This window comes from Danio rerio, chromosome 16, assembly GCF_049306965.1.
Source record: "Danio rerio strain Tuebingen ecotype United States chromosome 16, GRCz12tu, whole genome shotgun sequence".
Classification (NCBI taxonomy): Eukaryota; Metazoa; Chordata; class Actinopteri; order Cypriniformes; family Danionidae; genus Danio; species Danio rerio.
In genome coordinates, this window is record NC_133191.1 from 47,319,314 (window position 1) to 47,346,357 (window position 27,044).

The following is a 27,044-nucleotide window of genomic DNA, read 5'->3' on the forward strand; positions in this document are numbered from 1 at the left end:
TGTAAACACGAAAAAAAATGCATACATTTGGATGTTCAGAGATCGGTTTCAGGCTTCCTTCACATGTGGAAATAAATCAGATACAGTATGTGTCAATGCGACTAGCATGTAAACAGGCAGATCGGATTTATTAAGGCATTACGTTTTGTACGTCATTAAACTTGAGACATTGTGGTACTTCTTTGCGGTTTAATGACGTAGAACGAGGAGCGTGTGTTCAGACGCCGACGTGGTAAACAACAACAATAACAACAGAGGAAACATGGAGGAGGAAAGTGGCAGAAGTTACCTGCCTTCTCGCCCTGTGAGGGGGATTTCCACCCTCCTCCGCCTCAAAATCATTTTAAAGTTTGGCCAACTTCGCATATTTTGCAGAGCTAAAAGCAAGACATTTTCGTCCATCGTGGCTGTGGTGCAGATGCTAGAACCCGCTTTTACGGATGCACGACATAGTAAATTGTATGGCAAGTGTAAACACATGAATAAGATATGGATCCCAATTAAAAGAACGTGTAAACGAACAGGCAAAAAAAAAAAGAGATATAGGGAACAAATCAGACTTGACAGTGTAAACGGGGCCTCTGTCACTGACTGCTGTTTATCTGACATAACACATGATGAGAAGCAGACACGCAAGTGGGCACGGTGGGCGGGGAGAAGCAGCTCATTTGCATTTAAAGCAACATACAACACCAAATTAGGCGGACTCTGGAGGCTACGTTAAATAATCTGATGGGTATTTTGAGCTGAAACTTTACAGACACATTTTGGAGACACTATTGGTAAAATATGTGCACTTTTAAAACCAAAATTAAAACCAAAATTACCCTGATGATCATTAATTCTATGTTTGTCTTCACATGAAAATTAATCTCTGATTTAGTTTTATTTTTTGTTTGTATTTTTTTTCTTTATTATAAATACACTCCTGAACAAATTTCATCATTCTTTGAGAAAATATTAACATTAGTTAAAAAAAGTGTTCCCAAAAATGTGTAGTACATACACACTTCAAGAGCACTGAAACACACACGCGCGCACACAAAATCATCACATAAAGGCCGTTCCAGACAGCCTTTACAAAACACCACCATCCAAAACCACTGAGATGTAAACAATGAACACCAGTATAAATATCCTTAAATATTGCTTTAGTGTAGTGTTCACGATGTCACGCTGACCCCAAAAAACTGTGTCTGAGGGTCTCTGTAAGGAAACTGAAACCTAGAACCACCAGCAATGACGGGGAGTTATTACCCGTCCCACCAGTCACCAAATGAACACTCGCGGGGTCAGAAATCATGGCTCGAGCGTCCTCTAACGCAGCCACAGCTGAAGCGCTGGAGTTCACATCCCCGGTCACCTGCACATCAAACAGGCAGGCCTGGAAATACACATCTCTCCCCGGAAACAGCGAGGAACAGTGTGTGTATGCGGGGTCGAATGGATGTGCATGCAGCATCTCTAAACGTTGTGAAATGGGACACCCCCACACACACAACTGCAGGTCCTGTTCCGGCGTATAGGACTCCACGATGGCACGAGGAGAGCGGACGGACAGGCTCAGCGACTGGCCAACCTGCCGCACTATTATCATGGTCCCAATATGAGTAGCCCAGATTTCAGCATGCCGGCCTGGGTCTTGTGAGTGAATACGCAGACTCTGATGCCCTCTGCGGTCCCCGCCAGTCACAGAGCCGTCCGCAAACGCTGGAGGAACGTTGCCCAGTTTTGCTTGATAAACCTGCTGTTCAGCGCACTCACGCCAGTTCTGGAAGATCACCGTGACCTGAGGAGGAAACAGAGGCCAGAGAACTGTCAGCTGATTCAAAACCCGCACACACACACACACACACACACACACACACACACACACACACACATCCCCATTATGCGGGGCTTATCAATTATTCATAGCGATTCATCATCAGATGCCAGGCTGTGGAGTACGCTTAGTGTTTGAAACAGCGGTGAAAGAAGACAAATGTGTTATAGCTTCCTTCCTCTCAGCTGGACAGGCTCTTAGAAGGAGAGAAATTACAGAGCAGACTTGGAGATAGAGTAGATAAAAGAAGAGCTGGAGCTTTTATATTACAATAAAAAGTTTTATATTGAAATGAAAATGTTCATAAAAAAGCTAAATTCGCAGTAGTGTATGTGTGTGAATGAGAGTGTATGGGTGTTTCCCAGAGTTGGCTTGTGGCTGCGTAAAACATATGCTGGATAAGTTGGCGGTTCATTCCGCTGTGGTAACCCCTGATAAGTAAAGGGACTAGGCCAAAAAGAAAATGAATGAATGAATGAATAAAAAGGTTTACGTTGAAGGAGTTTAGCTGAAAATCTGGACACCTCTGACAGAAAAAGCCTCTGGGTTTTTGAAAAACGAGCTTCCATGCAGTGTGGAACACAGCTCAAAGTGAAGTCAAATATCCAGCAAGGGCTTAAATCTGAAAGTGCACCATCTTTAAAACTGTTGTTTCATCTATAAAAGACTCGACACAAAGTGGTTTAAATGAATCGTAAGGGTAACGAGTCTTTAGTCGTGTCAGCGTGACGTCAATACAAAACTCAAGCCCCGCCCATTTGTTGCATGTGCAGAACCGGGAAAATTGAAACCCCCAGCCCCACCCACAAACACTGTACACTCTCAGAAAAAATGGTACAGTGTTGTACCAAAGAAGTTACAAACCCTTGTCACTGTGGTAGTACCTTTTTATTGTACCTTAAGACAAAGAAACTAGTTTGTACCATTGCAGTTAGTACCTTTAATGACATGATCTGTACCATGGGAAACCAAATGTATCTTTGGTTTCTAAAACCTGCAGATACAATATTGTACCCTCAAAGGTACAAATCTAATCCATGAAGGTACCACTACAGTGACAAGACACTTTTTACCTTAACAGTGTCAAATCTGTTCCTTCAAGAGCAATTTAAAGGCATTTTGTTCTATCCAAAATGTGTCAATTTATTTACAGTAAATATAAAACCTGAAATACATTAATAAACAATGTTTTTTTAAAGATTATTTTTGTGTAAATGCACCTTTTTCAAAATCATTTGTAAAATAGAAATAGAATTATGCAAAAGTATTGTAATGACATATGCACAATGTTTGATTACATTTCATTCATTCATTCATTCATTTTCTTGTCGGCTTAGTCCCTTTATTAATCCGGGGTCACCACAGCGGAATGAACCGTCAACTTGTCCAGCAAGTTTTTACGCAGCGGATGCCCTTCCAGCCGCAACCCATCTCTGGGAAAGTTTGATTACTTTTACAATACTAAAATGTCTGCATGAACACTTTACATATGCAGGACTGTTGCCAGCTCACGTGTGTAGTGGAAAGCAAACGTCAAAAGGTGCAGATATCAATAATGAAAATGTATTTATTAGAAAATGCTGCTTGTTCTTTGGCCTTAGTCCTGTATGGTTGCGAGGTCGGCTCTTTGGAACAAGTCCTCCATTTAGACTTGTCCATATATTAATGACTTTTTTTTTACACATTCCGGCCGGCCTGTCGTCTGGGCCTGTCACCCTCATACACTACGGACGATTTAGCCTACCCAATTCACCTGCAGCATGTCTTTGGACTGTGGGGGAAACTGGAGCACCCGGAGGAAACCCATGCGAATGCAGGGAGAACATGCAAACTCCTCACAGCAATGCCAACTGAGCCGAGGTTCGGACCAGCGGCCTTCTTGCTGCATGTGAAGTGACAGCACTACCTACTGCGCCACTGCTTCGCCCCTATTTATTAGAAAATGCTTACCAAACATTTATTTAAAAAGCCTTAAATGTTTAGTTTACAATATTTATAGTTATGTTTTACCAGTTGTTTTGTATTATAGAACTTAATAAATATAAACAATAAATAGAATTTTTCTTTAAACATATGCTTTTAAATGATGATTCATGTATTAATATGGAAATTATTCATAAATCACTTTGCCTTTCCAGTAATAATTATTTTCATAGATATTGTAATAAAGAAGTTGTTCAACACTTCTGTACTTTTTTATGAGAACAATTGTGTACCCTCATTTCAGTTGTACCATAAAAGGTACAGAACAGTATAAGGTCTTTTCTGTACCATATAAGGTACAACTTCGACAAAACTGTTCCTTACGGAGCATTATACGTACCACCGTGTACCTTTTTTTTCTGAAAGTGTAGGTGCCCTTTAATTTGTTTTTCAGATGCACCACCCTACAGAATCTAAATGTAAAATAATTAATTCTTCCTGAATAGAGATATTGAAGTCATCTGGTGAAATTATAGTCATATGGCAATATACAGTTGAAGTCAGAATTATTAGCCACCTAAATTATTAGCCCCTCTGTTTATTTTTCCCCCAATTTCTGTTTAACTGAGAGATATTTTCAACACGTTTCTAATCATAATAGTTTTAACTCATTTCTAATTACTGATTTTTTTTATCTTTGCCATGATGACAGTAAATAATATTTGACTAGATATTTTTCAGGACACTTCTATACAGCTTAAAGTGACATTTAAAGGCTTAACTGGGTTAATTAGGTTAACTAGGCAGGTTAGGGTAATTAGGCAAGTTATTGTATAATGATAGATTATTCTGTAGACTATTAAATATGTATATAGCTTAAAGGGGCTAATAATGTTGACCTTAAAATGGTGTTTAAAAAATTAAAAACTGCTTTTATTCTAGCCGAAATAAAACAAAACAAGACTTTCTCCAGAAGAAAAAATATTATCAGACATACTGTAAAAAAATTCCTTGCTCTGCTAAACATCATTTGAGAAATATTTTAAAAATAAACAATTCAATTGGGGCTTTTAATTCTTTGGGGGACTTTTTTTTTTTTACAGAATAACAAAATATTGCAATGTTTGATTTTCCCAATATCGTGCAGCCCTAATAATAAAGATGTGAATGTGATTGTTTTCCAGACCTCTGTGAGTATGGTGGTGTCAGAGCTCTCCCTGGTGGGACTGCTGGTGGCCTGGATGTACAGATACTGGTTATCTATGAGAGGCCAGGCGCCCTGCACTGCACACGTCTGGAACTCCTCGTTGAAGGTACGGATATGCGGGTCTCCAAACACCCCACAGTGTAGATATTCTGGGGCCCGGCCCTCCCTCTGTATAAAACCCTTCTCGTAGAAGCATCCATCCCCGGAGAGAGGGGCTTGGGGCAGGGGCCGAGGCTGAGGCTGAGCCGTGGGGCCTGCTTTTGGGCAGCGGTATTGTATGAGCAGGTCCTCGATGCCCTGTACAGCAGAGTGATACGCAAGGTCTCCCCTGCAGGCTCGGGCCGTCCGCTGGGTGCAGAGGGCGTAGGATCGCAGGGCGCTGCAGTATCCCGTATTTACACCCTCTTTATTGCCTCCTCCAATGACACCGCTCTCCAAAGTCGCAGCCACGAAGTCTGAGTTGCATCGCAAGATTCGACACTGCGCACATACTGCAGGAAAACACATGCTTTATTTTAGAAAAACGATGGCTTACACTTCACTTAATGTGTCAGACTCCAAAAGGAGAAAGGTTTTACATTTTTTAACAAACTAGCATGGTGCATTAGCTTTGTTAACAATTTGACACTTTTTCCCCCTTTATTAGGTTCATCTTATGTCAGACAGTAAAATACACATAATATTGATACATATAGATATATATACACACTGATACAATTCACCAAGCAAGAAATTATCAGGAAAACATAATTACACACTGAATAAGTAAATAAATAATAAGTTAAATACCACATACAGTTGAAGTCAGAATTATTCGCCCCCCGTTTATTTTTTCCCAGTTTCTGTTTAACGTGGAGAAGATTTGTTCAATACATTTATAATTATATTAGTTAAATAAACACTCACTGGCCACTTTATTAGGTACACCTTACTAGTACAGAGTTGGACCCCCTTTTTGCATTTGGAGCTGCCTTAATCCTCTGTGGCATAGATTTAACAAGGTACTGGAAATATTCCTCAGAGATTTTGGTCCATATTGATGTGATAACATCACATGGTTGCTGCAGATTTGTTGGCTGCACATCCATGATTGTTTTTTTTCTTTGTTTTTTTTTTTACATTTATTTTTTTTTTAAATTCCTTTTGTTAGTTTTTTATTATTGTTTTTTTAATCTTATGTGTGTTTATTTTTGTGTATATATACACTTGAACTGTGTATATATTGTGTATATATATTTTGTGTATATATACAGTTGACAACTAAAACCTGAACCACACTTTTCCAGTTACTATGACCATTTATGTGAAGTTGCTTTGACACAATCTACATTGTAAAAGCGCTATACAAATAAAGCTGAATTGAATTGAATTGAATTGAATTGAAATAACTCATCTCTAATAACTGATTTTTGACAGAACACAATATTTTACTAGATACTTTTCAAGACACTTCTATACAGCTTAAAGTGACTTTTAAAGGCTTAATTAGGTTAACTAAGCAGGTTTGGGCAATTAGGCAAGTTATTGTATGATGATGGTTTATTCTGTAGACTATAGAAAAATACATAGCTTAAAGGGGCTAATAATTTTGACGTTAAAATAGTTTTTAAAAAATGAAAATCTGCTTTTATTCTAGCCGAAATAAAACAAATATATCTTTCTCCAGAAGAAAAAATATTATCAGACATACTGTGAAAAATTCCCTGCTCTGTTAAAAATAATTTGGGAAATATATAAAAAAAGAAAAAGAAATTCAAAAAGGGGCTAATAATTATGACTTCAACTGTATATATACACAAAAATATACACACATAAGATTAAAAAAACAATAATAAAAAACTAACAAAAGGAATTTAAAAAAAAAATAAATGTAAAACAAAGAAAAAAAACAATCATGAATGTGCAGCCAACAAATCTGCAGCAACCGTGTGATGTTATCACGTCAATATGGACCAAAATCTCTGAGGAATATTTCCAGTACCTTGTTGAATCTATGCCACAGAGGATTAAGGCAGCTCCAAATGCAAAAAGGGGGTCCAACTCTGTACTAGTAAGGTGTACCTAATAAAGTGGCCAGTGAGTGTTTATTTTCACAAAGATAAAATGAATTATGATACAATGATAAAATGTTTCGGGAGGATGAAACGTATTCCGTGATGTTATCTTAAGTTAAGATGATTTTTAATGATGACAAGACTTTAATATAATTTTAGATTTAAAAAATAAATGGTAGAATGCAAATAGTGTTCTTTAATATACTTTGGGCTAGTTTTGATTGCCTATTGGACTAGTTTTGTTGAGAAAACCTGGTAACCCAGGCTGTAGCACACTATTGACATCACATACTAATTTTTATAAGGCTAAAATTGAATTTTTACCTGATGGAGCACTAAAGAGCAGGACCATTAAAACAATGATCACAATGTGTCTCCATGTTGTGTGTGAGTGATTCCCACCACCAGCTGATGCTGCCATTCCCATCCATACAGACACAGGCAGGACGGCCTGCTCACAGGTGTCCACACAGCTGCTGAAGCTCGGACCACTGAAGAACACTATAAAGGAAACAAAAACACTTAAAAACTGGACAAAAAAAGCACTTCTTTTTTGGAATATTAAAGACAATTATTATTTAATATTTATAACATATCAGGAAAATGCATACAGCAAAATAAAGTCTTTGCCAAGCATGCTCTGTAATGCCTGGCTAGACTTTATTTTTTGGCTGTTGCAATAGACACTGTGGTGACGCAGCACCGCAATAGATAGTGCTGTCGCCTCACAGCAAGAAGGTCGCTGGTTTAAGCCTCTGCTGGGTCAGTTAGTGTTTCAGTGTGGAGTTTGCATGTTCTCCCTGCGTTCGCGTGGGTTTCCTCCGGGTGCTCCCGTTTCCCCCACAGCCCAAACACATGCGGTACAGGTGAATTGGATAGGCTAAATTGTCCTTAGTGTATGAGCGTGTGTGTGTGAATGACTGTGTGTGGATGTTTCCCAGCGGCTGGAAAGAGCATCCGCTGCATAAAACAAAAAGAGGGTGGAGTGAGAATATTGTGTCACACACTGAGAGAGTTTTGTGCCGAAACATCTGTGATTTGGATTTCCTATGAATGTAAAATAAAGCTATATACTTTAATTACTTAACAAGTGCGAATAATAACCTCGATTTGACCAGGTAAGTCAAATGAGAATCAGTTCTCATTTACAATGACAACCTGGCCAAGAGGCAACACATAAAGCAGATACGAAGCAGCAGGAACACAATACAAAAACAATTTCACAAATGCAGATAATAACATATAAAACCAAGGAAAAACTAAAAACAAGCACAGTGATTCATTTATTCATTTTCTTGTCGGTTTAGTCTCTTTATTAATCTGGGGTCGCCACAGCGGAATGAACTGCCAACTTATCCAGCAAGTTTTTACGCAGCGGATGCCCTTCCAGCCACAACCCATTTTTGGGAAACATCCATACATACACTCATACACTACGGACAATTTAGCCTACCCAATTCACCTAAACCGCATGTCTTCGGACTGTGGGGGAAACCGGAGTACCCGGGGGAAACCCACGCGAACGCAGGGAGAACATGCAAACTCCACACAGAAATGCCAACTGAGCCGAGGATCAACCCAGCGACCCAGCGACCTTCTTGCTGTGAGGTGAACGTGCTACCCACTGCGCCACTGCGTCACCAAGCACAGTGATCTATTACTGAATTGAACTTTTAAAGGATGATACTGGAATAAGTGTTGAGCTTTAAAGTCTGCTGCAGATGAGTCCAAGCATCAGCAGCAGAGAGCTGAAAAGAGTAGCGACCAAATCAAGTGCAAACTTGGATAAACGAAGGTTAATAAAACTACTAGAGTGCAGATTTCAAGATGTTTTCTAATCGTTAAGAAGTGACTGTAAATATAGTGGAGTTTTCCCAATAAGAGTTTTGTAAATGAATAGAAACCAATGAATTTGTCGACGAGAATGAAGAGAATGCCAATTCAATAAAGAATATAGTCAAGAATACAGCTAATGGAAACATCAAGGTCTCATAATGGAACTCAAGAGGATTAAATAAATAAATAAATAAATAAATAAATAAATAAAGCATCACAAAACACAAAAAAAAAGTTTCATTTACAGACATTTTACTGTCCCAAAATGCAATATAAAAATTTAAATACGCTAAAAACACCTATAACTCACAAAAATAAAGAGGAAAATGTTAAAAAACATTTGTGCCATGCCATTTATGATTCAAAACAACACTCTCCATCAGATCATGTCAGAACTGTTCTGTCGATTTGTCCTTGTCAGATTGTCCTACCTCCCATTCAAAAAGTAGCTAGCACATTTTGATGATGTAATGTTACCCATCAGACTTTGCTACCAGTGTACATTTTAATGTGGAGTAGTGGGACATGAAGCTGTAATATCTCCCTAACCTACCCAATCCCTAACCGCAACCTCAGAACCATTTAAATACAGTTTTAGTAGGATAATCTGATGGGTAGGATAAAATGTCAGGACACCAGCATTACACCTGATCATTTAGAAACTTTCCCTTACCTTAAGAGTTACTGAGAGTCATCAAGAGACTGATAATGTCCTGATCGTGTTGAACACCCTTTAAAAGAGAAAGCAGCACATTATAAACTGATCAAATTTTATGGACAGTTGTGTGCATGTTATCACACAACACCAACATCCATGAATTCACACTAGCTGATATCCAAGGCAATACGATCAGAATGCTTCAGGTAATACAATCTGACTGAAAAAAATGGTCACACAATGCTGTCAGTGCTGGCAGTTTGGACTCTCTGCACCGATGTGTTATTTACAAAGCCTCAAGAGCAAACACTGGAGGAACGCGAGAGTAAACTCCAATCCAATATGCGTGTTTGCACTTGACCAACAACTCTGATATCAGCAATCTGTCAAAGGCAGAGCTGAATCCTTTCAGTTTAAACACAACAAACAGATATCAGAAATCTCATTTAAATCTGGTTTCTTTTGGATGCGCTTCAGAGTGTTTTTTTCCTCAACAGTGACAGCTGATTATTTTTTCTGCTAGGACGACTGCTGGCGGGGCAAAGTTACGAGAGTTGCAGGGCAGAAATAGGGGGTCTAAATATACACCCAGCACACCGGCCTACCCCTCCAGCACCTGCCCTAGTGGAAATAGCTGCGTCTGAAAGCTCTGCAGCACAGTAGCAGGTGTGAGACACACAGCAGAAACTCGACAGCTCTCTGTTTCCTTCTGCAGGCTAATTTCAGCCGGACGGAATCAGAATCAGTCCCTCGTTCAACGAACTGTGGAAACGGGTAGAAGCTGGTGTGCAAGCACTTTTACCAAGAGCTCATTTCCACTCCAAATGGGTGTAAATGCTCATGGGCTACCAAACATTTCAGGACACTGAATGCTCAACTGCACAGCTGCTGCTCTTTCAGTCTCACACACAGAAAACAGATTCCAGTGAATTGAAAATCAATGCCTTTCTGCTGGACATGACTGTCATTTCAACTGTGCGTTATGAGAGTAGACAACTATGACAAAGTAGGTTCTTATAGCGGTGCAATCATTGTATGATTATATATATCATTATATGATATTAGTTCTATGATATTAAGTAATAGTTAGCAGTAAAACTTTACAATAAGGTTGTATTAGCTAATGCATTTACTAACATGAACAAACAATGAACAAAACATGTATTACAGTATTTATCCATGTTAGTTAATGAAAATAGTCATTCATTGTTAGTTCATGTTAACTCATGGTGTAATAACTAATCTTTACAAGCATGAATACGGATGTTAATAATGGATTAAATGTTGAACTATGATTAATAAAGGCTGTACAAGTATTGTTCATAATTAGTTCATGTTAGTAAATACATTAACTAATCAAACTCATTGTAAAGTGTGACCTAGTTAGCAATGTGTAAACTATAAAGAGCTACAAGGCTTAATTTTAATGTTCAGATATATTCAGTTTACTGTTTAACTATAGAAGGAAAATGTTTTAAAAATTGTAAACTATTACGAAGATAACATTATATTAAACAAATAATATCTTAAATTCTTTGTGTGGTAGCTTTTTAAATCACAAAATAATCCAAAGTGGTGAACTTAATTACTGTAAGAAAATAACATTGCTTATGTATGATTCAAAGATGATGAACAATTTATTTGGGCTGAATTTAAACAAACATATTAAGTTGAACATTACTAAATTTAATTAGTTTGTTTAAATTCAACACATAAAATGTTTGCAGACATCGTTTTGTTCAGTGTATAGTCAACATTTGAAGTGACGTCTTATGTTAAAAAATATCCAAAAAATACTCCCTGTATAATCCTGTATTTTTTTTTTAAATTGACACATTTAAGTAGTCATAATTCAGGGTATATATGACCTATATATTTGATAAACAGATATTAAAATAAAGTACATTCAAAAATTCCAAAACAGTGTCTAAAGATCAAATATAGTAGCTCTTGAGCAGTATTAAATGTTTGGTCAAACACACTTACATTCACATTAGTTGAATTGTTAATTAATGACAATAAATGCAGGTAAAATATAATATATGAACTCACAGAATCAGAGGACTGTCTCCTGTAGACCGCCGCTGAGATCTTTCCCCGTCACTTCTGACAGTGACGCGCTCGTGTGCGGTGTGATCCGCGTCACCGTCCCGCACTGAAGGAGAAGACGCGTAAATCACCCGCGGTGCGCACCTGCCACACGCGCGCGCCAGCTGACGGAGAGCAGCTCTAGTCTCTCTCTCTCTTTCTCTATGAGCTGTTTGTCAACACACACGTGTTTATCCTAGACACAGCACACGCTCTTATTACTGGATTTGTTTCAATTACATTACGCATAGTTGTTGATTGCAGCAACAGGTTACATAAATTACCCAAAAGAATGTTGTAAATGGTGTAGAAGTGTGATCCAGAATTTTAATCACATTTTATTAAATATTTTTGCTTTAGGTAAAGATTTTATCAAGTGTCCTTAATTTCTAAAATTATGAGATAATTTTTTTTTATTCAAATATTCAAACATTTAGATAAACACTTTAGTAAAAACGATGACAATAATAGGCTAATATGCATTTATTTCCATTATATTTTATTATTATATACTTACTGTATTTATTTATTTCTATTATTATTTTATTTTTAAATGTATTGTTTGTATATTGTATCTTTTATTGTAAAATGTGTAAATATTTGTTGAACCAAATGTTTAAGTTATTGTGTTTGAACTTTTAAAAAACTTTCCCAGTTATGGGTTGCAGCTGGAAGGGCATCCGCTGCGTAAACATAGGCTGGATAAATTGGCGGTTCATTTTACTGTGGCGACCAAGGATTAATAAAGGGCAAAGCTGAAAAGCATGAATGAATGAATGTTAAAAAAGTAACAAGGAAAGCTATAAAAAATAATATTAATAGGCTAATAATAAAATAAAACGGGATTTAAAAACATGTAAAAATGTATTAAAATAAAATGTATAACTACAAAAATATTAATTGTAAACTTTACATAAAAACTAGCTAAATAATTAAATGTGCTGAAATAATATACATTCAACTGAATGTGAAATGTGTAAAAAATAGTTTGAGTTGAAAACATTTATGCAACTAAAGAGAATGGAAATAGTTCCCAAATAATTGTTTAAACCTATTTATAAAATACAGTATAAATCAGGTATTTATACAAAAAAGATGCATTTCGTTACACAATTTCTGATGTTGTCCTGTAAATGACAATAATTAGGCAATATTTGAGTGTCTAAAAATTTTAAATACATCATGGGAAGCAGTCCCAAGCAGAAACATCTGTTTTAATACAAATGTAAAATCTGCGCATAGCAGATGAGAGTATTTGTGTTATATTGCAAAGTCTTTCCTCTATTTGGTGTTAAAGAAGCATGTTTGAGGATCTGCTTGTCCATCTCCTTCAGGATGCTAGAAAAACTCTTTCTGTGATTGGGTCGAACAATTTTATATAGAGTCCCTCAAATGAAGATAATTAGGCTTATCTGAGTGTCTAAATTTTTTAAATACATTGGGGAAGCAGTCCCAAGCAGAAACAGCTGTTTTAGTACAAATGTAAAGTCTATGCATAGCAGAAGAGTGTATTTGTGTTATATTGCAGTGTTTTTCCTCTGTTTGGTGTTAAACGCGTGTGTTTGAGGATCTGCTTGTCCATCTTTGGCCTCCAGGATGCCAAAAAAACAACAACTCTTTTTCTCTGATTATGCTGTTTGCTCAATTTCATGATGGAGTCCCTCAAATGAGGATAATTAGGCTTATTTGAGTGTCTAAAAATGTCCATAGATATGTTATAGTTATCGACATGAATTTTTATCACAACTCAATATATCCTTTATCGACCCAGCCATATATTTGAGTGTCTACAAATTGAAAATACATCATGGGAAGCAGCCCCAAGCAGAAACCACTGTTTTAAATGTAAAGTCTGCGCATAGCAGAAGAGAGTACTTGTGTTATATTGTAGTGTTTTTCCTCTGTTTGGTGTTAAACACGTGCGTTTGAGGATCTGCTTGTCTATATTTGGCCTCCAGGATGCTAGAAAAACTCTCTTTCTCTGATTGGGTCGCTCTATTTGCTCAATTTTATGATAGAGTCCCTCAAATAAGAATAATTAGGCAATATTTGAGTGTCTAAAAATGTGAAAATACATCATGGGAAGCAGTCCCAAGCAGAAACAGCTGTTTTAGTACAAATGTAAAGTCTGTGCATAGCAGAAGAGTGTGTTTGTGCTATATTGCAGTGTTTTTCCTCTGTTTAGTGTTAAAGACTCATGTTTGAGGATCTGCCTGTCCATCGGACTCCAAAATGCCTGAAAAACTTTTTTTCTCTGATTATGCCATTCAATTTGCTCAATTTCATGATGGAGTCCCTCAAATGAGTATAAGTAGTCTTATTTGAGAATCTAAAACAATGTCTATAGCTTATATCATCATTATCGACATCAATTTTATAGCAACTCAATATATAATTTATCAGCCCAGCCATATATTTTAGTGTCTAATTTTTTTTAAATACATCATGGGAAGCAGCCCCAAGCAGAAACCTCTGTTTTAAAACAAATGTAAAGTCTGCACATAGCAGAAGAGAGTTTTTGTGTTATTTTGCAGTCTCTTTCCTATGTTTGGTGTTAAAGACGCGTGTTTGAGGATCTGCTTGTCCATCTTTGGCCTCTGGGATGCCAGAAAAAGTCCCCATCCTCTGATTAGGTCGCTCTATTTGCACTTACACTAAATGTTTGGCTGCTGTGCTGTTTGAATAAATACAAACGAAACTGCGAGTTTGCATTTCAGACCGCGAGGTGGCGCTGTTGACCAGAACGGAATGAACGTGCGCAAGTAAATTGAGTTTGAGCGAAACAAAACACAAAAGTTGCGCTTCAGAATACAGTAAACAGCGAAAGGCGTCAATAATACACCAGCTATTAAAACTTTTAAGTTTTAGATTATAAAATGAATTGTAATAAGTAGTTCAGTGTATGCTGCACACTTGTACACTGTTGGTTGGCATCATTCGTGTGTGTGTGTGTGTGTGTGTGTGTGTGTGTGTGTGTGTGTGTGTGTGTGTGTGTGTGTGTGTGTGTGTGATCTGCTCTGTTGTCCGCAGTATGCATGCATGCATCAGTGAGTTTCAGGCTCTTTGTTGGCTGGATGGAGGCGGGGCGCTGCGGGGCCGCAGGTCCTTTTGTGCCCTTCACATTTTGGGCAAAATCAGAACCAGAGAGCTGCAGACGCGCCAAAAGCATGAAACCGGACTATACAAAAATAGTTTAGCTACAAACTTCACGCACAGCGACGTCCAGTACCGTGAAAGCGCGCCGAGAAACTGCAGGTGAGCGTTAAACCGCTTGTTTGGTTTTAGTGTCATGATTATTGTTGTTATTTGTCGAGGATCCTTAAAGAAGTGGGACTAATTATCTTAGACGACTTTGTTTTCTTCACAGACACATGTTACCCATTTGTTTGGTAACTTACAGATTTGAGTGCTGCACTTTCCGTTGGTCAACAGATTACCCGTTACTAAGCAACAGGTCGTCTAGGACAGTGATTCGCCAATGCCAAGAATACTTGGAACGATTTCACCGTTAAACCGAAAAGCAAACAAAAAATAACGGAAATACCCTAAGATGTCGTTATTTTCTTGTCATATCAAAATAACACGATGATAATAATGTTATTAATGCCACAATTACAAAAAAACTTCCTCAAACTTCACTTTAAACTCGTTCCATAATGTTAAAAAACTTAATGTATGTACATTGCACCACTCTATTAGACTTGTTACGCAATGTCATGAGGTTAGTTTGTTAATATCTTGAAGGTTTTACACGATTATATGTGTAACAGTACACTTTTGAAGTTCAACACTTATATTCAGAAGTTTTATAAGACATTTAGTTTTAGAGATAAACAAAATCCTATGAATACATTAAAGTCTACATAATAAATGTTTGTGTTAATTTTTGAAGCTCTAGCGAACTGAAGTCTTCATTTGTGTTTGTAATCCTACGGGCAGGGAGGTGTGGGATGTTGTGCAGTGTTGTTCAATCTCCCGCCAATATTGCACTCGTCCCGGCCTCCCTGACCACGAGGAACACGCGACTCCCTGCTGTAATCTCCCGCCACAACAACCGCCGAACATATCGACCGCGAGGGCGGCGCCACACAGCAGGTGTTTGAGGTGTTTGATCCACAACACTGTGAGTATGTGGTGCTAAGTGCACTACAATCATCTAATGTAGGGGTACTCAAACTTTTTCTTATGAAGGGTCAAAAACCAAACTTGTTTGAGGCTTGTGGGCTGAACGTAAATATAGTTGTCATGGGGGAGTTCATAATTTATTTTATCATATTTAAAAACAACTAGCAAACATTGCTTTATTTTAACTTAATATGCTTTTTTCCATGATATAATGAACTTATTAAAGTAAAAACAGAAATTATTTCTTTTTTAACTGAATGGAGATACAATCATTTTTGCTGTGACTTGCTCATCGATGTTTTCTGCATAGTCCGCTATCTGTTAAGTGACAGAATTTACATTTAAAAGAAAATCAGATTGACCTACAACATTTAATCGAAACATTTGCATATCAGCAATAAAACAATAAACAAACAAAAAAAAAAAAGTGTTACTTCAAATTAAAAATGACGAAGAGCATTCTCCCCAACCCTCTCCATCATTCTCACTCTCTTTTCAGATAGGATGGCGGGTCAAATCAAAGATTACAATGGGCCAACTTTGGTTATCTCTGATCTAATGTATGCTACAGAATTATGGAAAATATTCATATTATTTGGTTATTTATGCCAACATCTCATACTGTGCATAATATATGTTGCACTTCATGAGTAAAGAACAAGTATATATATATATATATATATATATATATATATATATATATATATATATATATATATATATATATATATATATATATATATATTCAATATTATTATAAAATAAACATGCTGAAGCTAAAAAAGCTGCTAAAATGTTATTTACATGTTTGTATTTATAATTAAAAAATATAGAACAAAATTCATTTAACATTTTACTTAAAACAACTGTTGCCATAACTTTAGAAAGAACTTTTCACAGTAAATAAGTATTTTTATTAGCCCCCTTTTAAATTTGGTTTTCTTTTAAAAATATTTCCTAAATAATGTTCTAGAGAGCAAGGAAATTTTCACAGTATGTCTGATAATATTTTTTCTTCTGGAGTAAGTCTGATTTTCTTTTATTTCGGCTAGAATAAAAGCAAATTTTAATGTTAAGTTCAAAATTATTAGTCCATTTATGCTATATGTATTTTTTGAGAGTCTACAGAGGAAACCATCATTTTACAATAACTTGCCTAATTACCTTAACTTGCCTAGTGAACCTAATTAACCTAGTTTAGTCTTTAAATGTCACTATAAGCTGTATAGAAGTGTCTTGAAAAATATTTAATAAAATATTATTTACGGTCATCATGGGAAAGATAAAAAATCAGTTATTAGAAATGAGTTATTAAAACTATTATGAGTTATTAAAATGTGTTGAAAGAATCTGCTCTCCGTTAAACAGAAATTAGAGAAAAAAATAAACAAGGGGGCTAATAATTTAGGGGGGCTAATAATTCTGACTTCAACTGTATGTATGTATGTATGTATATAATTTTATATTATTTCAGCTAATGTTAAATTAATACAAATACTTAATTTATCATTAATGTAATACTGAACCGGACAATGCCATTCTTGATATTTATAAACTTGACTTCTGCTTTAGTAATGGATTAATAAAATTATAGAACCACATATTCATTGTGTTGTAGAAAATACATCATATACCTTTATTTCAAGACATATTGTTTATGCATACACACTAATGGTATTTCAAACACACACGCACACACTCACACACGCACACACACACTTATACTCACACATTATACAGCTCCACGATGACTCAAATGCACAAAATATGTAAAATAAAAGTCTTTTCTGTCTTTTCATTCAGTCTCCACGATGGATTGACAGACGCTGGTCAGTCTGGTTGTTTGGCCCGCACACAGACGGACTCCACACTGGTTTTAGGAAATGTAGAGAGACGGAGGGCGACTGGAGTTCTTCACACCTTTATGTGCATCAGAACCTGCTTACGGTGTGAACTGAAGTCCTCTGGAACGGTATCTGGAAAACATTTGGTTTGTCAGTGTGTTGTTTTATGCTCGTAGTGCTGTTCTTTTGTCAATAAACAACTGAATATGAGATTTGGTTTAGTGTTGTGTTTGAGGGGCTGGGATTGTTATTATAATTGGCAAAGATCGGATGACTTGTTACCGTTGCAGCGGTAGCGCAGATTGGACCAAATGATGTTCTCCTGAGAGAAGCAGAAGACGCCCAGACGACCTCCTCTCATAGAGGTGTCGATTACCACATCTGAGTCTGCCACCATCTCTGAGCCCTCATACAGCTTCACCCTGCGCGCACACACACACACACACACACACACACACACACACACACACACACACACACACACACACACACACAGTTCTCTTTATTTATATGAAGTACATATGAATAGTGAATAGTTTAAATCTAGCATTTTATTAAATGTATACTGTGTAGACGCATATTAAATATTAGAATAATGTAATGCTTGTATAATGTTTTAATTTAACACATTAAAATATTTAAAGGGGTGGTCCACTATGGTATCATATTTTAGTTGATGTGTAATGTAGCTGTATGAACATAAACAACATCTCTAAATGTAAGACGGTCAAAGTTCAATGCAAAGGGAGACATTGGCTTTTACACTTAGCAAAGCCTACAGCGAACAAACTTTGGGGACTACAAAAAAAATACTTCCGGGTTAATGATGTCATAAACTCTTCAGGTTACATACATACACCCTGCGCAGTGAAGGAGCATGTCCAGAAGCACTGTAATGTTTTAACAGAGATGCGGCTTGGTGATGTGGAGCTGATCTGTCAATCACAGAACATTATGTTAGCTGACCAATCAGAGCCTCTAGAGGGCGGGTCTTCGGAGCAACTAGGAAATATCCTTTTCATGTTAGGTGAGCAGCTGTATATAATCAAAGTAGGATACATAAAAAAAAAATAACAACATGACTTTCTACTAATGAAGCATGAGCACATTGCTTTGCACCCTGTAAACACAACCAAGCCTTAAAAATACACTCTGGACCACCTCTTTAACATTAGTTTAATAGTCCATTTTATACATACACAGACAGACACACACTTATATAGTGTTATAATGTACAGTATAATTAATTATAACACATTCTACATGTATAAAGTGTTATGGAAAATGTATTTAATGAATTACGATAATAAATTATAGAAATTGGTAATTTAATCGAAATCGAATTGATATTGTATAAATGGAAACTTGTATAGATAAACACTAAACATAAAAATGTAATTTAATATTTTTGTTTAATACAATCTAAATTTATAAAATATTATAGAAAATGTCATTTTTATAAAACTTTAAATGTATATATTACCTTAAAATATCTGTATCATTAATTCTCTATACTATCAAAATTATAATGTACATGAGAAACTACAGTATATTAAATGTATGTAAACATGTAACATATTTTAAATTATATATATATATATATATATATATATATATATATATATATATATATATATATATATATATATATATATAGACTACGGAAAAATATATAGCTTAAAGGGGCTTATAATTTCTACCTTTAAATATTTAAAAAAAAATGAAAATCTGCTTTTATTCTAGGCAAAATAAAACAAATAAGCCTTTTACCAGAAGAAAAACATTATCAGCCATACTGTGAAAATTTCCTTGCTCTGTTGAACATAATTTGAGAAACATTTAAAAAAGGAAAAGAAATTATATAATTTCTAATAAATAATACTACTTCAACTATACACACATACAATGCCACATAGGGATATTATCGGCTGTCCAAGTATATATGATTTTTTTATTATTATTATCATTCTTTTACATTATATTGTATCCGCCCAATATGACCAAACATCCGAAATCGATTAAATAGTGGAAAAACCTCTCTCGTTTACCTGTTTCGTTCTGTACGCGCGTGAACCGTCAACACTCTCACAGACAGTCTAACATGTTCTGCAAACACACCGAGACGCTCCTTTGTGGCACTTAAAAAATTAGTCTGGCTGGGGTTTCTAAATCTCCTAAAATGTCCGGGATTTGTCCTTTGCTTTCTAAATCTGTGGTTAATTGAATGCATTTTCGCATTACCTTTTTACTTAAGCCTACTTTCATTTGGCTTCGCAGTTAACTGGGCATGCACAGCCGCAAGAGAAACAGTAACTAACTCATTCTTGAATCAAACGACTCAGAAAAAATACATGCTCAGAGAGGATGAAATGACTGGTCTCAACTCATTTGCCTTATTTAAATCTACACGTTTTAATCTTGTAATTATGCTCATTTTTATATATATTGTCTGTTTTATTCCCCTTTTCCTCTCATTTATTTATCTTTTGCTGCTTATTTGATGATGTTAACATTACATAGGCTGTTTTATATACATATCTAAAATGCTTTGGCATTCAAGTTTGCTTTGAACTTGAAAGGGAGAGAAGCAGATTTGACCTGTCAGTGTGTCTACATGGCTCCTGAATAGCATAACAGTAAGAGAAATAGTGGATTTCTTTATTTTATTTCAACAGCCTTTTTAAAAAAACTTTAATCCATTAAAAAAGAAACAGTTTATAACAGTGTCATAATAAATACAATAATTGTTAAAAATTATGTTTTGTTTGTCGCATATAGTGAACTATTTATATGATGTGGGTAAATGGTGTGCTCAATCTGGCTACCATCGCAAGTATATTCCAAACCTCTAGGAAGCACTTATATATATATATATATATATATATATATATATATATATATATATATATATATATATATATATATATATATATATATATATATATATATACACATATATACTGATATATCTTCGTGTTTGTGTGTTTACCAATACAATATACTATCATTTTCCAGTACAGTATAAATAATATTTAGTAATAAACACTTTTTGGGCATATGTTGGATGCATTTGATCATTTCTCTTCAGCATTACTGACCCAACTTTTTTTTCTAGAATATTTCTTGTGAATGAAGCGGAGAGCTGTTTTATACCACCTGCTCACTCTCTAATTACCTGATAATAAATGACATCTGATTTGATTTAGCAGCCGCCCGACTTCAACTGCATTATGTATGAGCGAGCTTTGTGTGTGTGTGTGTGTGTGTGTGTGTGTGTGTGCGAAGTGAAGTCCAGCGTTCTATTCACTCCTCTCACTGAATACAAAGCAGGTGTGTTTATATGTGTGTGTGTTTGAAAGGGCCCTTACAAAGCCTCAGCTACACATTGTCTCACACAAATGTTCATCCACGTGCACACACACACACACACACACACACACACACACACACACACACACACACACACACACACACACACACACACACACTGATCTCTGCATTCTCCTGTAGGCATTTATGTTCACTAGATTTTCTGAAAATGTATTTTAAAGTGTTCCTAAAAGTTTGGAAGCATCAGAAGTTCATCAGAAGCAGGAGGCTGCAGGCGAACATGGTAAAAATGACTCATGCTTCCTCAGGTTATGTCAAATTTTCTTATATTACAAGTTTTCTTAAATGTTAAATAAGCATTTCATAAAATGTCCTGCCTAAAAATCTGAATATTGAATGTATTCGGTGCAAAATTCTATTTTTTTTTTTACATCGTGGACTCGAATGTAATTTAAATCTACAGACTAAACTATCATAACTTGACAGGAGTATGGAAAACCTCTATTGTCTCTATTTATAATGAATAAATGAGTCAAATTTCTGTTATGACACGATTAAAAAAGCATTTTGAGAGTTTTGCATTATTTCTTTGGCCATTAAAATCATTTGATTTACAACACAAAGCCAAGAATTTACCCAGTACAGGAAATCATAGACAATGTGTGTTGAACTGTCCTCTGCGCTCGGTTTTCTCGCTTTCTTTAACGGCTCGTCCACTACAGTAGTTTCCGTTGGATCTGCATATGAACAGGCACCAAGAAAATTCTTGCCAAGGATTTCATTGGCATGGCAACCGCAACAATGGGCGACCCGGGGGCCCAACCACTCAGCGGAGTCTCAGGGGTGTGAGGGGCGAGAGGAGGGGGCGACGAGGAGACATTTGAAGAACTAGTCAAACCCTTCTACCAGCACCAGCATCCCTACAGTTTACCAGAACCAGCAGCAGCTCACAGCAGTGCTGTAGCTGACAGAGTCTTATACTGCGCCCTCTTGTGACCAGAATGTGGCATACAAAAATACTAAAGCTTATTTTAGCAACTAGTTTTTTAGAGGTGTTTTGTGTTTTAATTTAATAAAAAAAATGTAAAGAGTACAGTTTGAAAAATACAATATTTCGTATTCATATAACGGTATATAGTTAATTATTTGCCCTCCAGTGAATGTTTTCTCTTTTTCAAATATTTCCTAAATGATGTTTAACAGAGCAAGGAACTGTTCACAGTATGTCTCATAATACTTTTTCTTCTGGAGAAAGTCTTAATTGTTTTATTTCGGCTTAAACAAAAGCAGTTTTAAATTTTTTGAATTTAAAAAACATTTTAGCTATATTATTAGCTTTTTTTTAATTACTCAATTGCTTAGAAAATAGCAGGATTTTAACTCTTTAATTGCCTCTTTAATTAATTAATGATGCCAATGATTTGGTGGGGAAAAACACACACACACACACACACACACACACACACACACACACACACACACAATGACGTATTTTCAATATAAAAAGTAATTGTGGACTGGATTTTTTTCACCTTTTATCACAGTCTTGGACATGAAAGATTAGTAACAACATTGGCTTTGATACAATGTTAGTACTAGGTAGCAACAGCAATAGGTAGTGCTGTCGCCTCACAGCAAGAAGGTCACTGGGTCACTGGTTCGAGCCTCGGCTCAGTTGGCGTTTCTGTGTGGAGTTTGCATGTTCTCCTTGCATTTGCGTGGGTTTCCTCCGGTTGCTCCGGTTTCCCCCACAGTCCAAGGACATGTGGTACAGGTAAATTGGGAAGGCTAAATTGTCCGTAGTGTATGAGTGTGTGTGTAAATGTGTGTGTGGATGTTTCCCAGAGATGGGTTGCGGCTGGAAGAGCACCCATGGGTAAAAAACAAAACAAAACTAAAAAAAACTAAAATTTACTCCTTTATTTACTGTTGGTGGCTGTTTTTTGCACCACTGAATTTAATTATAACTACAGTCTGTGTTTTTTTACTTCATGTAGTTCTGAGAGCGGAGATGCATATTCGGATTTTCTTTCGACACATCAAGGTAAGCTCTCACCCTTTCACACTCTTACAGACACACACACACACACACTTTAATTTAACTGATAATCAGTACAAATGACAAATTTTACCTCTTCCCAACAGGGAAAACCACCAACAATAATAATGCATCATTATAAGATATCATGGCTTTGCAATTAAAAAAAACGTGGTTATAATAAAAAAAAACAATGGGGCAAAAACAGTCACTTAGGGAGAAAAAACTGAAACTCTTATGCTGCACAAAAAATAAAATTGCATCAAAGCCAATGTTGTTACTAATCTTTTATCACATATCCAAAACTGTGATAAAAGGTAAACAAATCCAGTCCACAGTTACTTGAATTTGACAATTAAATATTTAAAATCCTGTAATTAATAAAAATATTTAGTAGTTTTGATCAGGTGATCAAAGTGATAGTTTTTTTTTCTGATGCATTTTTACAGCAGTTTAATTCAGTTGATGTGTCCTTGCAAAAATCAAGTATTCATTATTTAAAAACTATCTGTCCCCAAACAGTATTGTTTAATCTGTCGCTGGAAGTCTCACCTGATGTATCCGACCTGAGGCCGATGGCTGAGCTGCCACCGATACGATGTTTTATCCAGCCAGCCGACGTTTCGTGGGTCTTTCCACAGCAGCTTCACCTCTCCATCAGTATCTCCAGCATGCCACAGAGCGTTACGAAGAAACTCACCAGGACCAGTACGAGACTTCACTGCCTACACAAACACAACGTCTTGAAATTCCACTCCAAGAGAGGTCACATGATCATTAGCGAGTCAATATATTTCAGTGAAAGTTTGTAATGAATGTAATTTAGCAGTATTTTTTTTTTTACCTTGAGCTGCAGGCCCGGTTCAGCCATGGCTCTGAATGGGATGGACTGCCAGTACGTCTGTTCGGTCTGCTTCCACATCACCACGTAGAAACTAGATGAATCCTGGTAGCCGAAGATGAAGCCGGCATAGTCATCGTCGGTCACTGTGTTCACGTGAAATGTTCCCTCAAAGTCCACGCCGTTAAACGCTGTATAACCTGCGGAGAGGTGAATCATGTTTTGAGCATATGCTCTGCGTTCAGCAGCTCAAATCTGAATCCAGACTCACCCACTGCCAGTCCAGGGTCACTGTTCATGGTCTGAACTATTTCCATTCCCTGAAACCCAAATTCATCTGTTAATATGAGCACTACAGTATTGCCAATTACACACCACATTCAAAGGGATGGTTCACCCAAATTGACAATTTACTCACTATTTACTCACCCTAGAGTGCTTCCAAACTCAATATTGTAATGCATTACTTTCAAAAGTAACTTTCTCCAACACTGATTACACACAATTTATTTAAAAAGGAACTAAGTAACACATTTGGTTACTTTTTTGAAGTGAATCCAAGATTATATTAATTTTAAAAGCAACTTTACCCAATACTGGTAATTAGTTACAAAGTTAAATACGTATCTGCTGAAAAGCAAAGTGAAAGATTACATTGCATTTTAAGACAGTTTAATTACAGCTTCCTATTGTCTATACACAAGTTATTAAAACTATTATGCTTAGAAATCATGATATTAATCCTCATAACACTGCATTTTAAGACCTTCAAAATACAATATCTTTCATTCTCTTTCAAATGCAAGATTGCATTAAATTCTAATTTCTGATTATACACTACCTGACAAAAGTCTTTTTGCCTATCCAAGTTTTAGGAGCAACAAATAATAACTTGACTTCTAGTTGATCATTTGATATCAGAAGTGGCTTATATAAAAGGCAAAGGCCTCTAGATTATGCTTATTTTACCAAAATTAAATTTGATCATGCCTTGAATTTTAATTATTTGATTAGGACAGTAAGTCTTGTCACTTAACAGAAATAATGTCCAGTATAGAATATAAAGTCATGGTGCAGTGGAAAAAGAATTAATATTGTGTATGGCTCCCATCAGCTTGGAGGACTGCATCCATACATCTTTGCAATGACTCAAATAACTGATTAATAAAGTCATCTGCAATGGCAAAGAAAGCGTTCATGCAGGACTCCCAGAGTTCATCAAGATTCTTTGGATTCATCTTCAATGCCTCCTTCTTCATCTTACCCCAGACATTCTCAATAATGTTCATAACTGGTAACTGGGCTGGCCAATCCTGGATCACCTTGACCTTCTTTGCTTTCAAGAACTTGGATGTGGAGGCTGAAGTATGAGAAGGAGCGGTGTCCTGCTGAAGAATTTGCCCTCTCCTGTGGTTTGTAATCTCTTGCACGCCCCCAAACTGAATGTAACCCCAAACTATGATTTTTCCGTCAACAAACTTGACTGATTTCTGTGAGAATCTTGGGTCCATGCAGGTTCCAATAGGTCTTCTGCAGTATTTGTGATGATTGGAATTCAGTTCAACAGATGATTTGACAGAAAAATCTACCTTTTGCCACTTTTTTAAATAATCAACTAGAAGACAAGTTATTATTTGTTGATCTTACAACTGGGATCGACGACAAGTCTTTTGTCAGGTAGTTCTTATAAATCTTACAGTGCATACTCGCATAATCAAATAACACTTGTCAACATTGAATCAAAAGTATACAGTAGAAGACAAAATTATCAGCCCTCCTAAAAAAAAACCTTCATTCCTTTTTTCAAATATTTCCCAACTGTTCATCTATAATGCATTAGTTTTAGGTATAGTTCAAGTGTAATCAGAAATTTGAAAGAATTTTCCATTTCTTAAAGTAATAATAATAATAACATTGTTAAAACATTCAGAACATTAATTCCCCCACTTTGATTCAATATGACTTTCTTTTTTTTATACGTTTTCTAAAATAATGACTCTTTGGGTACAAGTGGACCCACAATGCAACAATGCAGGTACCGAATGATTTAATTGATGCTAAAAACAGTCATTTAACAATGTATAAGTAGGTCACAATAGGAATCTCTGGGATAAACTGTATCAGAGCAGCACGTATCAGATCAACAGGACTCCCATGATCCTCTACCTGATTGAGCACCACCCAGTTGGGGTCAATCTGAGCGTCACCTTCCGGGTCCAGAATGACCGTCTGATAGGCTCTGAAATCTGTAAGTGTGACTTCAGCACTTTCTGGACACACGTCAACCAAATCCATCACTGAATCATTGTCGAAGTCATTCTCGCATACATCGCCCACTCCATTACCTATAACACAGAATGAAAGAAATGATGTGTGAATGATGCATACTTCACGTGTCGTTATTCGGAAGGATTAAAGGATTAGTTCAGAACAAAATGAAAAATTCTGTTATCTGATTAGGCGACACGGTAGCTCAGTGGTTAGCACTTTTGCCACACAGCAAGAAGGTCATTGGTTCGAGTCCCGGCTGGTTCAGTTGGCATTTGTGTGGAGTTTGCATGTTCTCCCCGTGTTGGCATGAGATTGTCCTAAGTGTATGTGTGTGAATGCAAGAGTGTATGGGTGATTTCCAGTGCCAAGTTGTAGCTGGAAAGGCATCCGCTGCGTAAAACATAAGCTACATATATAATGTTATTGATTACTCACCCTCGTGTCATTCCAATCCTCTTATATATTTATTTATGATATTTCAAACACAAAATTAGGAAAATTTGAAATCTGCAGTCTTTCTCATCCTCTATAGACAACAATGGTCACAGGGAATTTAAACACTTATAAAAACTTGTGAATTTAGTGGTTCAACTGTAATCATACGAAGCTTCAAAAACCCTTTTGTGCACCAGAAAAAGATGCACAGTATCTTCTATTCCTCATTAGTGGTTACTATGGTTAATACAACCAATTGCCATTAAAGTCGGCAGCACAACAAGCAAGCATTATATTGCCCGTAGTAAACACACACCTTGACCGGACATGGAAGATTTGGGTGAACAAAGTCATTTTTAAAGTTTTAAGGTGCACAAAACTGTTCTTGGAGCTTCATATAACAGTTAAACTACTGAAGACACATGGAATGTTTTGACAACATTTTTGTTTTATTTAGTTTGTACGTTTTCTTGATTATTGCTGTCTATGAAGGATCAGAGAGCTCTCAGATTACATAACATCTGTTTCACACTGCAAGCGCAAGCAGAGCATGAGCAGCGTGTGCGCAG

At 36.3% G+C, this 27,044-nt stretch overlaps 2 protein-coding genes, 1 long non-coding RNA gene and 1 other non-coding gene across 5 annotated transcripts in view; 2 read left to right on the forward strand and 2 right to left on the reverse strand.

The window, feature by feature from the left end:
* Positions 1-888: 888 nt before the first annotated feature.
* On the reverse strand, positions 889-11,620 carry hjv (hemojuvelin BMP co-receptor). Of its 2 annotated transcripts, none has more exons than NM_001045281.1 (5): positions 11,556-11,620; positions 9,519-9,576; positions 7,334-7,510; positions 4,935-5,446; positions 889-1,789 (listed from the first exon to the last, which is right to left on the reverse strand). In NM_001045281.1, the coding sequence occupies exons 3-5, from the start codon at positions 7,434-7,436 to the stop codon at positions 1,172-1,174; spliced, it is 1,233 nt and encodes a 410-aa protein (NP_001038746.1). In that variant the 5' UTR covers positions 7,437-7,510; positions 9,519-9,576; positions 11,556-11,620; the 3' UTR covers positions 889-1,171. The 2 variants fall into 2 exon arrangements, 1 of the variants encoding a protein (NP_001038746.1); XR_012391342.1 differs by lacking the exon at positions 889-1,789 and adding an exon at positions 4,170-4,443 and having other exon boundaries at positions 4,493-5,446; positions 11,556-11,611.
* A 3,107-nt stretch (positions 11,621-14,727) lies between these two features.
* On the forward strand, positions 14,728-17,770 carry LOC141378306 (uncharacterized). Its single transcript, XR_012392491.1, has 2 exons — positions 14,728-15,714; positions 17,520-17,770. It is a non-coding gene; the product is annotated as an uncharacterized lncRNA (long non-coding RNA).
* mir92b (microRNA 92b) lies at positions 15,519-15,600 on the forward strand. The gene has a single exon (NR_030047.1). It is a non-coding gene; the product is annotated as a microRNA 92b (primary transcript).
* The window catches only part of thbs3a (thrombospondin 3a), a 33,135-nt gene continuing 23,418 nt past the window's right edge, over positions 17,328-27,044 (reverse strand). The window contains exons 18-23 of the mRNA NM_173225.2: positions 25,936-26,114; positions 24,041-24,089; positions 23,773-23,969; positions 23,481-23,653; positions 17,843-17,982; positions 17,328-17,692 (exon numbers count right to left, since the gene is read on the reverse strand). Of these exons, the coding sequence (NP_775332.2) occupies positions 17,631-17,692; positions 17,843-17,982; positions 23,481-23,653; positions 23,773-23,969; positions 24,041-24,089; positions 25,936-26,114 (800 nt within the window). The 3' untranslated portion in view covers positions 17,328-17,630. The remainder of the gene's footprint in view (positions 17,693-17,842; positions 17,983-23,480; positions 23,654-23,772; positions 23,970-24,040; positions 24,090-25,935; positions 26,115-27,044) is intronic.